At 40.6% G+C, this 18,317-nt stretch overlaps 1 protein-coding gene across 1 annotated transcript in view; it reads right to left on the reverse strand.

Annotated features, from left to right (window-relative positions):
• Window positions 1-18,317, reverse strand: part of tenm1 (teneurin transmembrane protein 1) — a 246,359-nt gene that overhangs the window by 121,924 nt on the left and 106,118 nt on the right. The window contains exons 7-10 of the mRNA XM_033632857.2: window positions 17,483-17,685; window positions 12,800-13,007; window positions 8,454-8,555; window positions 5,442-5,636 (exon numbers count right to left, since the gene is read on the reverse strand). Of these exons, the coding sequence (XP_033488748.1) occupies window positions 5,442-5,636; window positions 8,454-8,555; window positions 12,800-13,007; window positions 17,483-17,685 (708 nt within the window). The remainder of the gene's footprint in view (window positions 1-5,441; window positions 5,637-8,453; window positions 8,556-12,799; window positions 13,008-17,482; window positions 17,686-18,317) is intronic.

Raw genomic sequence — 18,317 nt, forward strand, 5'->3', positions numbered from 1 at the left:
CAATGTAAATAGTCATGAAAATAAAGAAAACGCATTGAATGAGAAGGTGTGTCCAAACTTTTGGCCTGTACTGTATATCTGTCATCTTTACTTAAGCAATATCACACTTGAGGTCATGCTGTTGTGCTGAATATCAGCACTGGTGTGACTTGGTCATAGGCACAAGGCTGCAGGTAATCACACCAGTGACTACACTGACAGTGTGTTTTTCCTCCTGTCCATGCTGCTTTTCCCCTTTCTCCAGGGCATGATAACATCTGGATGTTTTTTTCTGTTTACATAATGCCCTCTTTGGTGGCAGTGACTGCCACTATTCAGGCCTGTGTCGAGTGAATTACATTTATATCTGATGGTTCTGAAACAATGCAGGGACAAGTGTGATGTTCATCTTGCAGTGCAGCTGAAGGCATGGTGGGTTAACGCAGTTCATACAAGGAAACATATCTATCAGCAAGCTAATTACTTGGCTTTCACAATCCAAGGCTGTGGATGGTATTTACACCGTTGTGTTAATGCACTATTTGATTTATTTCTATTTTATTCTGTATATTTTGTGTAGAGGTATTCACTGTGCAGCACAATCGCCCTTATCAGTACAAAAAGAAAAAAAAATATACCCGTTTATTAAGTAAAATGACACAAAGACAACATATCAAATGTTCAAGCCGAGAAATATCATTGTATTGAAAAATTATATCCTCATTAAGAATTTAATACCAACCGCAAAGTTGGAACAGTGGTAACCTAAAAGACCTGAAAAGTTGTGAAATGCTACAAGGTGTTGTGCTGAATATCAGCATTGGTGTGACTTGGTCATAGGCACAAGGCCGCAGGCCGAGTGCCACGGGTAATCACAGCAGTGACTACACTGACATTGTGTTTTTCCTCCTGTCCATGCTGCTTTTCTCCATGTTGTTCTGCTCCTGTCTTCATGATGTTCTGCTCCTCTCCTGTCACTTGTCCATGTTGCTCTAACAACCAGTGCTAACAGATGCAATTATTTCTGTTTATGCACAATCTGGCTCTTGTAGCTTCTCTGCTAACAGTACAACTAGGCCAACACAGCTAGTGTCTAGTGGTGATCATTCAGATGCAGTTATTGTTTATTAAGTATACTTATTCACAGTCTGCTGTATTATTGAGTATGTAACAAATATACAGGGATGGACCTTCAGCTACATCTGTACTTTATTGATAAATCTACATTGCACATATGCTTTATCCACATCAAGACTACACTGAAATAGTGTAACTTCCTCCTGTCATGCTCTGTTCTTCTCTCCTCTCTCGCTTCTCTCTCCTCTCTTCATGCTGCTCTGTTCTCCATTCTGCATGCTGCTTTATCGGCTCAAGTCTGTATTTAAATGAGAGTTAGCAAAGATAACATGCATTATAACACTGCATTAGCTGGTACCTATATACCAGTAATCACATCTTACTGTACTTGACTTAAGTATTTACTTTCAGTTTTTCACCATTTGTGACTTTACTGGTCCATATATGTGCCCGTCCCAGCTGACAGGGTGCGGGTGAGGTTTACCTGCTCAGGTCACCTCTCAGACACAGGGGCCGACACAGCACTCATCACTGCAACACTGTGCTGGCTTAATATACATGCAAAAACAACATGAAATTATAATATAGGCACCATTTTCTCTTCTAAATAATCATCTTCACTGATTGCAAAAGATTTTATTTTAATTTCTGCTCTTATACAGACTCAAAAGTGAATAGAAAAAATCCCTGTTTGGTAAATTTGATTGTCTGACACCTGGTGGTGGTTTGTGGTATGACACCAAAGAGGGGTCCCCAGCGAAATAGAAAAACCTGAAAAAATTAATTTGAAAAAACTTGGGAATTTTGGTGACTTTTCTGGTAAGAAGTGCTTTAAAAAAATCAGAGAATTGATTTTGATGATTAATTTTGCCTTAAAATGATTCTTTAAGGTGAGGTCCCCACCGTGGAAAAAAAATTCAGGTCCAATTTTAGGTCCCCATGGAGTAATAAAAACAAGTAAGTGTGTGTGCACACGCGCGTCATGGTGGTCTGCGCTACGCTGTGTTAGTGTGTGTAATTACAGCTCTGAGCGCCAAGCCAAAGCTCAGCACAGTTCGGCTCAGCTCAGCTCCGTCGCTCAAGGTCAAACACCTGATTTAGTCTCTACAGGCCGAGTTACTGGAGGCAACAGCAGGGCGGTCTTTGGGACAGCTGTGCCATCGGGTTATCATCAAGTGTAACATCATAATTGTTTTACATATCATGGCTTTGTTTGTTTTTGCTAATTTATTGGGTGGTTTTACAACAGACAGCTGCAAGTGCAGGATATGACAAAGGCCTACAGCTGGCTTCCTGTCCAACTGTAAGAAGCCTGAGCTACCTGAACCATTTATACTCTTGTCATTTCAGCCCTAGGCCATTGTTTCCTCCGTTTACTGTACTTATAGGTTTATGTCTACAATAATATAACAGTATATACAGGATCTAACAAATACACACTATATAAATACAATGGTTTTTTTTTATCAATATTATTTCTTACTTCTACTTCCTATTGTATGTCCTGAGCTTTTCAACACACCATATAATGTGTGTACAGTACAATGTGAATGGAGTAGAGTTTCAGTGTTATAGTGCTAAGCCTATAAAAACTAAGGTGATAGGACATCCAATGCTTTAGTGCTGTCAGAAAACAGTACTATCTATTGTGTAACAAAACTAGAATTACTGCTTCATGGTTGTATGCCTCAGCTAACCAAGCTCCAGTTTACATCCACGTCTGTACAGACTGGAGCTATATGGAGTGAAGTCTCTGAGGGAATCTAATAAAAGGTATTAAGTGTATTTTGTTTTTGGCAAAACATGGATGCTTCACACATAACTTCGACAAAGCAGTAAAGGAGATTTATAAAATCAGCACAGTTTCAAGGTGGACACCAAAAATTAGTGTCACCAACTCAGTATCTGATCAAATGTCTCCCCTTCTGTTCCTCAGTAATGACCTTGAATAATGGCCAGAAAAGTGTTTTTGCAGATAATTATGATGATGTTATGCCCCTCTGAATATGAAATGACATCAATTTATTATTTTATCCTAGTACACATTTGTGTAAAATTTTGTTATAATTAGCATATGAATTATTGGAAAAAACAAGTGACCTTGACCAATAACCACCAAAATCAGTTCATTGTTGAGTCCAAGTGGACATTTGTGCCAAATTTTATCAAAGTCCCTCCAGGTGTTCCTCAGATAAAAGGATCCTGAGAATGGGATGGACAGACAACCTGAAAACATAATGTGTCCGGCAGGCGTGATAAATAATGCATGAGTAAAAAATGTAGCTTTTTAAAGAACGAGAACTTTTCATGTTCCTTTTTCCTAAACTGTACTTCATCTCTTTACTTAGTTAAGAACCTAAATTAACTGATCTACTTTTTGCTTCACTTTAGTTGCCATTTATACCTTTGTTACAATGAGTCTGCTCTAAATGTGGGGATCAAGTGCAGGCGGGGAGAGCGCATGAAGAGCACCTCCACTGCAGCTGTCTGGAAGAAAAAGAAGCACCACCTGTCTTTTAACCACGATGCGATGGTGACAAAGCAAAACAAGGAGCAAGAGGAAGCTTCCACTTCCAATCCCTGGCTACATCTGGCTGCACTTTTTATACCAAAATCTAAATAAGACAACAGTTACATAACGAAGTGCTTGCTGTGCCCCTCGAAAGCACATCGAAGTCAGTTGCACATACTGTAGGTGTAAATGTAGATAGCTAGCTAACAATACCTGTGTTCATTTTTCATAGGTAATGTTCATCTCTGATGTTATGAAAAGGAAGAGAGGGGTAGTGCGGAAGAGACAGAGAGAGATTGTTCATATATCAATTGTCTAGACTTTTCCTTAATTGTCTGATTTGCTCACCCGCTCTGCTTCATCAAAAAGTTTTACCAAAAAGTGCTATTTTTTCATAATGCCGCACTGGTCTGCACACCCTAAAATATGAAAATGGAAAGTAACATTTTTACATAGTAGCATAGTATAGCTTTTCATTACTCTACCCCCCACTGGCCTCCAGTCACAGCTGTTGCATGAAAAGATAAAACTCCATTCCATGTTTCCATTTGGGATGAAGTTAAAGTTCTTGCCGCCATATAGAGATGAAGTATAATGTTGCCATGGAGTCAGGGAATTCTGCCCAATGCTTTCTGAACTCTATTTTTGCAGCCTACATTTGTTAACATTTTGCTAAATCTGCACCGTGAAAGGTCATGCTGAATTAGCTATCAGCAGCTCCTGTCTGCACTGTACCCATGGATGTACAGACAGTTGCTTTTGATGCTGCAGAAAAAGTAAATGTAATGAGAAATGATTCTGAGGCAAAATCTGAAGTTAAAAACAAGCTGGGTTTAATGTGATTTCTACATGGATTTATGGACATTTATCCTTGATGGACATCACTTGAAAGAGGAAGTTATGCAAATTCAAGCAGTATGACACTGTAAAATTTTGACACTGATAGGAAGAAGTGCAGTTTATTTATATGGAATTCATTTGAACCCAATTAAACCACATCAATTGCGTTCATTAAAGCTGCATTAATAAAACACAACATTGGCATACTATCACTTTAAAAAGTTGTTACGTTAGTAAACAACTGCCTATTTACCACAGACCGTATGAAAGAAGTGGTTGTTTGGCATTTTGAGAAGTAGGGTCATTTTTGTACAGACCTTTAAGTCCAGTATTCACTCTCCTTTTAGCTCTGTTTTGGTCTCCACCAACTCCTGTGGTAAATATCTGCCTCTTTTTTTTTTTTTTTTAAAGATTATTTTTTGGGCTTTTTTTGCCTTTAATGAACAGGACAGAGTGAAATGGGATGAGAGAGTAGGAGTTGACATGCAGCAAAGGGTTGTAAGCTGGACTCGAACCTACGACTGCTGCAGCGAGGCATCACCTCTGTACATGGGGCGCCAGCACCATCCACTACGCCACCGACGCCCCAAATATTTGCCTCTTTAACAGCTAAATGTTCCACTATGTTCACTAGCTAGCTTTTCTGTATCTGGAATAATGGTCTGGGAATAGAGGGTGTCACAGGATGTGCTGATAATAAAACCCTTTGGAGCAAAGTTGTAATTTTGGGCTATAAAAATTGAAACGAACTTGACTTTCACTTGACTTTCTTCAGACACGCTATAGAGCTGACAGGGTGTGCAGAGTCGGGAGATAATTCTCTGTGGGTTTGACACTACGAAGGACCCCTGTCAAGTAACACATTGTCATCTGATATTATATAAATATTGATAAGCACAGCTTTAAATTAAATGTGTACTTTAATCAAGAATAGCAAAGTCATTTAAATGTGTGTAGGTGGAGCCATCTTTGTTGCGCTGATGTGACATTATGAGGTGTGTATCTCGACTTTCGAGAGTGTTTCACATCTTACCTTGTTCACAGTTAACCCCCTTGTAGGCTGGGCTACATATGCAGATTCCCTGGATGCAGGAGCCGTGGTTGGAGCAGGTGGGGTCGATACACTGACCTTCCTCCACATTACACTCTGCCCCCTTCCACCCTGCCAGGCACACGCACCTTCCCTTCTCATAGACGCCATTACCGCTGCACAACACAGGGCATGAATCTGCAACAGGACAAACACAGATTACGCCCACGTTCTCAGTAGTACACACATGCAAACACACACACGGAGTGCTGCAGTATATTAGCTGGGAGACCGCAGTAACCTACCGTGAGTGGGGCTACGCTCTCTTATCTCAGCTAGTGCGCGGATTCAGCAAATCCTCAAGCAGCCTCTGTCTCCCTCTCTTTCTCTCACACACGCACATACACGCTCATACGCGCGTGTACACACACTCCAGCTTATCCCTCACGCTGTTTCAATTTACTCAAGCACCACCTGAGCCTGGCTACCACGGCAACCCAGGAATTGTAGAAAATCCCCCCGACGTCACCTCACTCGCTCTGAACAGGCCGTGAAAACAATCGTGAAAACGGAAGATTAGGAAAGAGAGTATTAGGGGTTTATAGAATGACGGTGGAAGGCAGAGCTATCTCCATACAGAGATGGAGAGCTGTGTGGCTAATGTAATGACAGCCAGGTAGAATAAAGGCAGTGAGTGTCTGATGACGCACTGACAGTTACACCCCTCCCCTCCCTTCTTATTGCAGCTGGAGGAGGTATGGCAGCTTGGGACTTCAAATGGATTAGAAAGACGATCCAGAACCAACGCCTTTTTTCTGGGATAATTTGCAGTGAAGGCCCCGTGTGTTCATGCAAGCGGGCATGTTCTATGTGTTTGTTTGATCCTTTGTTAAATCTAACACTCTGTACCCCACAGTAATAAATTCACACTTCACACGTTTTACAACTCTTGCCAAAACTCGCTGTCTAACTTTTCAAACGGAGAATATTATAACGCGAGCAAATGAGCGAGGATGAGAGGAACGAATGAATAAATGATGAGCGTAAATAAATCATAGAATGTGATATCATATCAGCTGTTTCTACACAATGAGACAGATACAACTACAATGATTTTACAAAGACGGACAGAGGGAGAGAGAGAGAATGATAAACAGAGTCCGAGAGAAGAAGAAGAGGGAGTGGAAAGATACAGAGATGCAGAGAGAGAAAGAAATGAAAGAGCAGTAAAGAGACAGGTAGGGCTGGGACAATGATAAGGTTGCAGTAAAAGGATGATGTTATTGGCAGCAAATCCAATGGAAAGCAAAAACGAATTGATGAGTATAGCCTGCATAGCCAAACCACAGCTTAATATTCTGTGCTATAGAACTCCATTGTTATCAAAACTATTTAAAACTCATTAATGAGCCACACTGTTGCACTGCGTGACATGTTCCTTCATGAAGATGAACAAGGCCATGGGAGTTTATTTTGCAGTCAATCCAACATAGTGTAAATTATTCGATAAAAGCTGGTAGTAAAATAATAGTCTGGTCTTAAAGTCATACTCACTAATCTGCTGCTGAGCTTATTTATTTATTTATACAGGAATAGTATTTTTATTCACTAATTAATTTCAGTTGCTGCCACACCGATTTTCAAGCTGTGAAGTTACTGTCAATAAAACATATAAAGCAAATGTCTCAAATTAACATCTGGAGGGGATGTTCACGACGAGTCGCTATAATGTGTGAGACATATGTGCCAGAAGTGTTATGTTTAATGTCAGTAGATTAACAATGCTTGAAAAACAGTAGAATGGAGAGAAAGAGAAACTTAAGAGAAGCAGAGTGCTGAGTATACATGGCTCTGTTGGTGAACTAATGGAGTTGGTGATATGGAAATGAACATTATACTGAATGTTTCAAGACAACAGGTGAAATCAGAGGAGGAGCTGAGTTTCACAGAAAACAGCAAATTAAAACAGGAAGAGGTCTTACTAAAATATGATTAAATATACTTCTGAAAAAGGGAAAACAAGACAAAGTTATGTAGAGGCCAGTTTTGAGTAAAGGCCTGATTCTCTCTGCAGCTGAGGTGAAGAAAGTCTATGATACAAATGCATTTTAATGGCTGAATACAGTACCTTGAAAATGCGCTATTTATTCAAACTACTCCAGCTGTTTTAAAGGAATACTTCACCCAAAATTGAACATTTGTATTAGAATTACTCACTCTTTGTTACTGTACATTTGTGAGGAAAGCGTTTTTTTATTTGCATGACTCTATGGTGAACGAAGAATCCAAAAACAGAGAAAGTTCTTGATGAACTGAAGTAAAAGGGGGCAGTGTTTAACAACAGCAAACCTACATCAAAACATCCATTTACAACTATCACATAACTCATGCAGTGTAATCCAAGTCTCACTTATTAATTCTTTTATTTAACCCATATTTAATAAGGTAAAACAAGGTAAGTTACTAGTAGCATGCATGGGTAAGTGTTTGAACTTGGCTAATGCATTCTGTCAAGTTGCCAAAGCACGCTAATCGTCTCTAAGTGAGACTGTTCATGCAGAAGTGTTTTAAATAGTAAGTTTTGAGTGAAAATGCATGTGTTTGGGAAGTGATGAGCAAACAACTGGGTAGAAGAGACTGGGATTATACTGCAGGAGGAATGTGAGAGTTTGTAAAAAGATGTTTTGAGATAAATGAGGATCCCTTGTACTTCATCAAGAATTTTCTCTGTTTTTGGATTCTTCATTCATCGTGGAGGCATGTAAGAAAAACAAGGCTTTCTTCACAACTTCAGTGTAACATGAGGCGAGTAATTGATATACAAATGGTAATTTTGTTGGTGCAGTATTCCTTTAATAAATGACTCAGCCCTACAAGTTTTAGAAAAGTAGCTGTAGAAGTGAATGAGCTTAGGGCTGAGTGTCACAGACAGTGTACAGAGGTCAAAATGTATTTAGAGACATACTAACAAAGTGCTGGTTTAGGAGTTTTCATCCTTTATCACACAGCTCTCACCTTTGGCACAATCAGGACCCAAGAAACCAGCGAAGCAGTGGCAGTGTCCAGCCACGCACTCTCCATTTCCATTACAGTCTGTGGAGCAACCATCCATGGAGTCTGCACAAAGAAACACACACACACAAACACACACATGTTCACAAATCAGACAATCATAAAAGGCAGAGCAGAAAAAAACAACAAAACTTGACAATATTCCACTTGTAACTCCATAAGCTGGCATAGCTCTCTGTTATTGAATGAGAGATCTGATAAGCAATGGATGGCTCCCCAGACTCGGGGGCTATATTAGATTAGTCTGATCCAGCTGCTATCACTCTCTGGGGAATGGCCAAGCACTCACTTACACTCAGTAGCACTAAGCACATTATACTGCATTACAGGTTGGAAACACACTGCACGCAAATTTACAAACATCAAGGCTTAATCAACAAACTGTTTACAAGGGCGCAGTTTGGAACGAGATTGAACAACATAAAATCTGACATTGTGAGTGCACAAGTTAGTGGAGAATAGCTAATATTGCGTCGCTACAGTAGCTACACTCTCGGCGTGGCGGAGATCAATGCGATGCTTGTTCCTACTAGCGCTTTGTCTCATCTGGATACGTGTGTTTCATCATATCCCTCTGTAGGCTATATTCATTTCATCATTTTCCTCCATCGGACTTCAATTAGCTGCCTTCCTTTTACCGTTCTCCTTTTCTCCCATTGATATGTCCATCATGTCAGATCTCATTCTCCGGGTACAGACAGCATGGCAAAGATAGATAAAGAGGGAGAGCACTTTTACGCTTTTAGGGCATTATATAAGTCTGCTGAGCTCTGTCAGCTCCACTCCAGATGGAAGATTCTGGTGGAGAAGAGGCTGGCAGAGTTGGGAATCTGAATGTGCTGCTGGTTGTCTTGTGCCAGGCGAGCTCTATCTAAGCTAGATAGAGTAATTAAAATGGGTGTCAAGGATGTCATCCTTTGTTTGACCCTGTGCCGTCCTGCTCTGCTCCTCTGAACAGGGATCGACTCCAGAGTCAAACCACTGCAGTCCCCTGGCTCGCTCTGCTCAGGGAGCATGGATGACAAATCCTTCTGTGGCATGCCTCGCTCACACGCGCACGCGCACATTTACAAACACATGCGCACAAAGTTATTATGTGACACAACCGCCTTGAGGCGCGTGTGACACATGCTAATGAGACAGGCCCTGCCAGTAGCCGGCAGCACAGCGTTATCCTCCACAGCAGCGCATCACTACAGAAACCAAAGTCATTTTCACCTCCGTCACCTGTCATCGTCACTCTGATGGAGAGAAGGAGTGGCAATCATCTTTTCTCCCACACAGTCAGGAGGACTCACAAACCGTTCTCCATGTGTCTCTTTCTTTCTCTTAAAAAAAAAAACAAAAAACCTCAGATACACAAATTCCAGTATTGTATCTGGCACCTGACACATGCAATGAACAAAAACTCATCTACAAGGTCACGGAGTTCCTTTTAATCCAGAGGAGATGATGGATCCCTCAGAATGCTCAGAAGCCTGTAAGGTGCAGGGGTTGTAACAGTGATATAAGCTCTATATCTTTCAGGTCAATGTCTCGGCTATAAAAATCTCCAGGCAATTAACAGATAATGTATGGTGAGGCATGTCTTTATTTGTTACAGTATATATACAGTGTGTGTGTGTGTGTGTGTGTGTGTGGGTGTGTGTGCGTGCACGTGTGTGAGCATCCGTGAGACACCCACTCGCTTCTTTCCACTGACTAAACCCTTTCCAGTTAGAAATCACTCATGCCATAAGTTATTGCAGTTAAATGCTATTATAAAATGGGTGCTTCCAGCCAAGTGATCTGATTGGTCAAATAAGCATTGCAATTGTACTTTATGAGCCTGTAAAGTTTCAGCCATGCTTTACGACCCTTGGGCTTTATGAATTTATGAAAAAAAAAAATGAAATGGCTGCTCAGCTAACTAGAAGCATCCAGCCGTAAGCTAACCACTTTTTTTTTTTTTGTTTATCATCTCTTTTGTTAAAAGTTCCAGCCATCTACGTGAAACTTTCTTATACTTCTTTTTTTGCTGGCCATTGTATAAAAGATATAATATTCAAGAGGATGTGTGATGACAGCTGAAGTGTAGCAATTATGCATAATTAATAGCCCTGCAGGAAGCACCACTCTCTGCCTGGGCACAGGCTGAGCAGAATTAAAGAAGATGGGGCTGGAGTGGAGGTGGCGAAATGGCAGATATCATTAAGCAGGAGCTTTTGTGGGTCACATGTAAATGTCAATAACAGTGGAGGAGAAAAAGAAAAGGTTTTCTCTGCACCTGCTGCTGTTTTTTTTCTGTACAAAATGGAGAAAAATCTGTTTGAAAATTCCATTTGAATCCACATAATGTCTATTTTCAAATCTGCATATGTTCTCTCACTTTTTTATGTTACAAATTTAGACATTATTGCCAGAATCACTGAGAAAGGATTGTAGAGTATAGTGTATACACATACAAGCATATATTACAGTGTATATAAATCAGCATTTGCGCTTTAATTTCCCAGATGGATGCTGTGTGTGTGTGATGACAGAACAACATAATGTCCTCTGACTGATACGGGTCAACTGACCAAACACATGTGGCTTTGATTGTTTTTCTTTCTTCTTTATACCTTTATTGAGATGATGATTATGATGATTACCTATGACAGCGTTTTCTGTCTCATGCAATCACATACATAGAGTTTAAACACCAACGCACATGTTTCAAATATTGTATGTTCCATTTTTTTCTGTGAAAACAAGCATATTATTTTTGCACATCAGCATCATTTTATGTATTGTTTTCATATTCTTTGTGTTCTCATATTTTCCTCCTTGTCATACTCTCTATTGATTACATTATATTTTATTTATTTATTCTTACGACGGCCTTTTGCTATTCTCTTATTTATACTGTTTCTTTGTTGTATCCGGTTACTATTTGCTGCGGAAAAGCTCAATTTCCCGACAGAGATCAGCTCATTTCTCCCTCGTCTCCCCATAAAGCTCTACTCTGGGCCACAGCATACTGTGTCTCTTATTAGAATTTATTGTACTGTAGCTCAATGGTTTTGATTTTCTGCCTCCAAAACAACACAGTCTCCTTGTAACCCTAGTTACGGGTGTAAATGGGCAGTGAAATGAACTTTGACATCAATCCATTAATATTATTTTCCTCTTTCAAGCCAAATCACTTGATTAATTATTTGGGAAAACCTGCGTGGACTAAAGACTGCTATTCTGAGCCCATCTGTTGTGTCTATATTTGTTTTGATTATCAAAGGGGGAAAGCAAAGTTTTTTTTGTAAACGCTGCCGTTTTCTGTTTAACTCAAAATATGGGACTCAAAATAGGTCTGGTATATTCCAGACTTTATAGACAGCACACGAGTCAACAAATGTTTGACAGCTCTGAAATAAAATCTGTGTTTAGCTGTCCCATGCTGTCAGTCATTATATAAAAGGACTCTGTCAATATGACGATGAAAGATGTCTACAGTACAATGTTTTGGCACTATGGAGCTGTTTACTGATTGGCTTACAACTTGGGCTGTTAAGAGGTTTGGTGATACACATGTTTGGCTTGTAAGCATCCAGAACGCTCGGTGCACTGTTCCTGAACATTTACTGAATAACATTAAAACTAAATAAAACATGGACACTTAAAAATCAGCGGGGCAAAAATCCCAAAATAGAGATTCATGGAGTGCTTCTCATAATATCTGTTCATCACACCATTGCATGCTTTGTAATTGCCATATCACCTGTCTGCTACATATAAATTACCAAGTCCCCCCACGATGGTACTGTGCTACTACATTTCATAACACTTTTTTTTTGTTATTTCAACACTGTATTCTCTTAAGGACTGGTGGACAAAGTGGGAGTGAAGAAACTGCCCTGGTAATTATCCACTTGTCTATATTCAGCCACGTACTCTTGCATTATTCACATCCTTCAATTTACACTGCCATCCGTGTGTGTCATAGCAATGAGCTGCAGTTAGCAAGCCCTGTCATTACTACAGGAGCTGTCCTCCCCTCTCTAACGGCTGTTACTTGCCATGCCAAGCTCACTCTTATAATAGGAAAAGTTCCCTTCAAATGTCAATGAGTCTCAAACTACTCTTGGCCTTGTCCTTATGTTTTTTTGCATATCAACAGATGAAAGGGGAGGAAGGACAAGAGTGAACCAACCCTGAGTTACAAATAGTGACACGCACCAATAATACAATCCTGTAACCATAAAAGCAAAACTGAAAAATATTCACAGAAGAAAGCCCACCAGTTTCAGCAGATTTCTAATAATCCTTCTTACCTATTGGCGTGCTGTGGAGTAACACTTGCTCCAGGTTGCGTCCGTCGTTGTACAGAGCGAGGTGCCAGGTGCCGGGGTCCATGTACTCAATGAAGCCCGTTTCTTGGAGGCCGCTCAACAGCAGGCCTTTGGGAGCTTTGGCAGTCGAGACGGGATCAGTCAAGGACCTGGGCAGCGCCTTCCCATCCAACAGTTTCACAAAGTCGAACTGGACACAATATACGGCAGCACAGTCAGATGACAACAGTATTGTCCAACTGGAATGAGCAAAGACGTGAATTTACCAAACCTGCACAAATGTTACAGGAATTTTTAAGCCAATTGTGCAGTGGTGCTTAGCTGCTGTTGGGTGAGCGTTGTGAAACTGCCAACTGAATGCTACTGGAAAACCGCCTGCATACAATAAGCTAGGGGAGAGCATTAGATGTGGATATCAGATGTGAATTACTAAACAGGACTGGGGAAAAAAGGAAGGGAAATCGCCATCCATGGCAGCTCTGTCCTCTATCAGACATGTTCCACAGCAGCTGGTTCAACAACTTAACATGCTGCTAATAGCATAGGCAGACTTTACCACCTAGGTTTTCAAGTGGAACAGACTATTATTTCATTTGTCTAAACCTTTCTATGCTTCTTTTTCACCCTCTTTAACTTTCCCCACCACCCTCGTCTCTCCCGCCCCTCTATCCTACAACCTCCTTGAACTAGCAAGCACTCGCTGAGTCTTATTCCCCCTGAGGGCTGTGTGTCACACGAGTGTCAAAAACAGCTAATTAGACCTCTTCATGCAAGCAAGAGCAGGGGCGCACTGATGTTAAAAAGCAGATGACTCAGTGTGTGTTGTATTTTTGTCTGTATACTTGCTTCTTGCATGGCACAATGCTGTTCTACACGGTGTACTACATTCACGTGCGTGCATTGTTTCTGGAAACAAGTCTGAGACACACTTAATCTACACTAAGCTGACTACATCAGAAATGGCTGTTTCCCTGTGAGGATGACATGTGTCCACACTTTCTGAGTTGCTTCTGTGAAGATCATGTCCACATGGGGAAAATGGCGATATCTTGTCTTCTTTCGTTGACGAAAAACTAAATTTTGCATCACAGTCAACATCAGGTAGTATGACAGATGAAGCCTGAATACTCTGCACCTCTGTTCTCAATCATCTCTTACGCTGGGTTTTAATACAGCCGATCTCACAATTTAATTGTTCTCGTTTACATATTTTCTGTTTCTGTTTCTGACAGAACAAGTATAAAACAGTGATTTGTTCATGGATCATAAATGCTACCTGTTAAACAGACAGACAGCAATTCTTGTTCTGCTGCACTCAGATGTTGATCAAATCGTTACTCTGTGCTTGCAAACGTGTCTGACAAAACAAGCATAAATACTGTTTATTGACACCTGTGCTGTGTGATTGCCTTTGCTGGCATTTAAAAGGAATAATCACAGATTGGGTTAGAGGTGACAGGAAGTTGTTTTCCTTACGTCCTACTGCTACACAACCCCCTGACCTGTCTGAGCAGGCATACAGTTGGTCTTGGGAATTAAATGCAGGCCAGTCATGTGTGTCTATTTGCCATTCTCCCAGTGCTTTCCCACATCCGTAGTACCTAGAGATGTCCAGTGCACATCAGAACAAATCCTTAACACCAGATCTTCTGACTGAACTTCAGCCCCTTTCCCACTGAGCGAAAAACTCACTAACATCTGGCCATTTAATGGGACAAACTACAAACAGCATTCCTGCATTCTGGCACCCTTGGGTCAAATGACTCCGCAGTGGTCACACGTGTTTATCTGCTTTAGCTCCGACTGGCTCCGATCAGCAGTGATGGAAATGCGACTACAGGTGGCAACAAAGTACCATCAGTCTCTGTCCAAACAGCGCTCAAACATTGTTTAAAATTTAGTCTTCACTAAGTTTGAGAGTGTAAGTAAGTAAGAAATATAAAAAAGAACTAACCACTGTGACCTTTTCCATTGGCCTCCATGCTGCTTTCTACCGTTTACTAACCTGTTTTTCGGCCCTTGCGTGGTGTTGAACCTGACCCACCAGGACAAAAACCCAAGACAAAAACAAACAAAAAAAACTCTACTGGCAATGGGAAAGCAGTCAAACACCTATTTTTAATAGCCTTTCCTACAATTAAAAAACCTGCATACACATGCTAATTTTGGCTGGAAAATGGATATTACCATACTAAATTTGCCATTGACCAAATCAGAAGCTTTTAGTCTGAGATCCCCGTTTCCAGCTCAGCCATGATACATACAGTTCTTCCTGGTTAAAAGCTGAGAACCACAGAAACAATCATAATGTTATAACTCTGCTGCAGGGGGGCTGCTGAGCTACAATATTAACTCTATTCTTTCTAACCTCAGCTGGACTTTGGGGATGTTTTGTATATAAATGCTTCAGCTCACTCTCTCCATCTGTTGGACCTTGAGATTTATAACTGGTTGTAAAAACCTTGCACGCCATTGTACTTGGTATTCTTTAGTCAGCTGATTATCATAATAGACGCACAGAATTTTCCAGTGGTATATCTTCATTTATAAAGCCATCCTTGGACTGCTGCCTACTTATTTATCTACTTACACATCTCATAACAGTGCTGTCAAAGCCTATGCTCCCAGGGCTTCAACAATCCCTCCATCCCCTCAGTCCGTACAGAATTACTCCTACTCTTCTCCTTTAACCTGGAACACACCACAGCAGGAACTGAAGCTGTCCAGCATGATTCCCTGAGGAGATTTTGAATTACTTTTAAGAAATCTGGAGAGAGTGTCTCTTGACGTTTGTTCTTGTACATAGTTTTGAGACAGACATGTTGGCACTTTTTCACTCACCATTTTACAATTTGTGTCTTGTTTTGTACTTTTATGAAGGCCCTGATTGTCTATAACTTTGAGCGTCATTCAAAAAAACATTTAAAAAAAAGACATTGTTTTTTCTTGTTTTTGTTCATATCCATGATTTGTTCTTATTTTGTTAGCACCCACTGACTTCTGGGATTCACTGATGCTTTCTTAGTTTTGCTTTTCTCTTAGGTAAAAGCAAAGTAAAACATTTTGTTTTCAAGGTCCACAAATTGTTGTCAAACGGAAAAATATGTTTTATATTCGAGGAGCATTTAACAAAAATGCACAAATACCATATTATCTCATTTTAATTATGTTTTATGGTATTTGCAATGATTTGATTTTTAAATTTCAGGGCTAAATATATACTTCTATATTTGGTCCACTGCTCCTCATTACTGTTAGCTAAGACACTGTAAATCCCTCTGCTGACCAGTGGTCATATGTAACAAAGAACATTTACTCAAGTACAGTAGGCAAGTACAAATTTGCTGAACTTTTTCTTTACTTGAGTATTTTAATCTCAAGCCACCTTCTATGTCCACTCCACTACACTGCAGATGTTTTTCAGTAACACCAGTACTGGCACTCTGGAAAATCACATTTGCTTTGTTTAAGTTTATTTAACAATGTGTCAATTTCACCACTGCAACAGTTCTCTTTCTTACAGCCTTTTTTGGTGGCACCTCTCCATTTCTTTGGCAGGTGCCAGAGTAGTTGCACACAGTACAACACCTACAATTGTATAGTGTTGAGGGGGTGTTACCTGTGCTAACAGAGGGCTTATGATCAAGTGGGAATTATCATTCAGCACAGCCGAGTAAGAACAAATTTGAATGGTTTGAATGGAAAAGAACAGTTTTCTACATCTGAAGCTGACTTCTCTTACATTTTCTCTTACAGAAAATTTAAAGAAAATATGAGAAATTTAAGAGAATGTTGCTGCACGATGCCTAGTCTGTCATATTGCTGTTATATCAACCAAGTCTCTGTTGAGAATGAGACCCCATGTCTCAATGAGATTACCTGTTTAGAATAAGGTTAAAGGAAGAAATAAAAAATAACCAATGCTTGTGCAGGCCTGGTTTTGTACAGCAACATACTGAACTGATGACAGTGATAATCATTAAACGTAAGATGTATGAACAGCGATATGTTCCCTTACTGTTGTGCATACTGATGTACACTTGAATGGTGATGCAATCACTTATCTTAAAAGATAAACAAACTAGAAGGTCAGCGACCATTAATCTTTGAATGCAACTGAACAAAATTATTTCAATCAGCAAGGTTATTTGCAATTTCCATCTCTATAGCTACAGTAAACCTACAGGCAATCTGACTGGAGATAAAACAGACAATGAGAGATGACCTACTCCACATATGTTCATATTGGCTGAAATTGTTGCTCACTATAACACACTGTCAGGTTGAGAGAGCATGCAGACAAAGTTGAGCGCGCTCAAAGCAGGGATGTTAAGAGAGCAGCCGAGACACTGTGTGTGGATGCTGTTGAGCACAGAGTAGATTGTTGTTTGTTCAAATTAAATAATTCTTTGCAAGATAATATTTTCTCTACAAAATCTAGTTTATACAACAAATATAACGCCATGTACATAATTGTCTTTGAAGAACCACTTAACTTGAGGCTAGAATTTTCACATTTTTGTACAGTCAGCTCACTCAAAAACAGCCTTAACGTGGATGAAAGACCAGAGAGAAAAAGGTGCATTAGTGTGGATGTGGTCTGTGGTACCGCAGCAAACAAACCCATCTGGGTGAACAGCATGCTACGACAGGAGCCTCCTTTACCTGAGTGTGTGTAGGCGGTATATTCCTGCGTCCGTAGACCCCCAGCAGTGCGTTGTGTGAGAGAGACAGGTTGAACTTGATGTAGGTCGGATGGTGCACGGTCATATGAAACCTCCAAAAAAGTCCCGGTGGGATTGCCTGGCTCTGCTGGGTTCCAACATCGACCTCGCCACGGTCGATGGCTCGGCCTCGCACCCATTTCTCTGCAGGTAAAAACCACAGATAGGGAATATTGTTAAGTCACATACTGCAGATTTGTCAGAGCAGACAGGGAGTTCTTTTCTGTATCAGAAGGAGCAATTAATAACCAACCTGATGTCTTCAAACGTCAGAGTGATCAGCTGCCCTGCTAATGAAGTGAGACTGAATAGACATCAGGAATGACTGATCGCTGGTGAAAATCCTGCTTTTCAAGAGACCCTGCTTTAGCAATGCTTTGGATAGGCTCTGCATAGAGATGAACTGCTTTGGAAAGGAAGTGTTTTGTCTGAGAGCTGTCTACTGGGGCTTTGTCATGTGCTATATTAGCATCTTCTAACAAGAAAGGAAGAGTGTGTGTGTGTGTTAGCATGTGTGTGTGTGTGTATGAAAGGAGAGAGAGACAGAAAGGTGGATGAGGGAAAGTGAGGGGGACAGGGGCACGCACGCATTCACAAACAGCGTCACGGCACACAGATAGTGTCTTGAGTGAGAGCATGTCTTTGTGTGTGAAGAGAATAGGTCTTTCCAACAGTCCCCTGGCCATCAGCTCCTCTCTTCTCCATAAGCCTTTATCAACCACCAGGCCCAAGCCTTTTGTGTAGGGGAATAGGCGAGGCTCTCCAGCCCTCTTTGT

The sequence above is a fragment of the Epinephelus lanceolatus genome, chromosome 7 (assembly GCF_041903045.1).
Source record: "Epinephelus lanceolatus isolate andai-2023 chromosome 7, ASM4190304v1, whole genome shotgun sequence".
NCBI lineage: Eukaryota > Metazoa > Chordata > Actinopteri > Perciformes > Serranidae > Epinephelus > Epinephelus lanceolatus.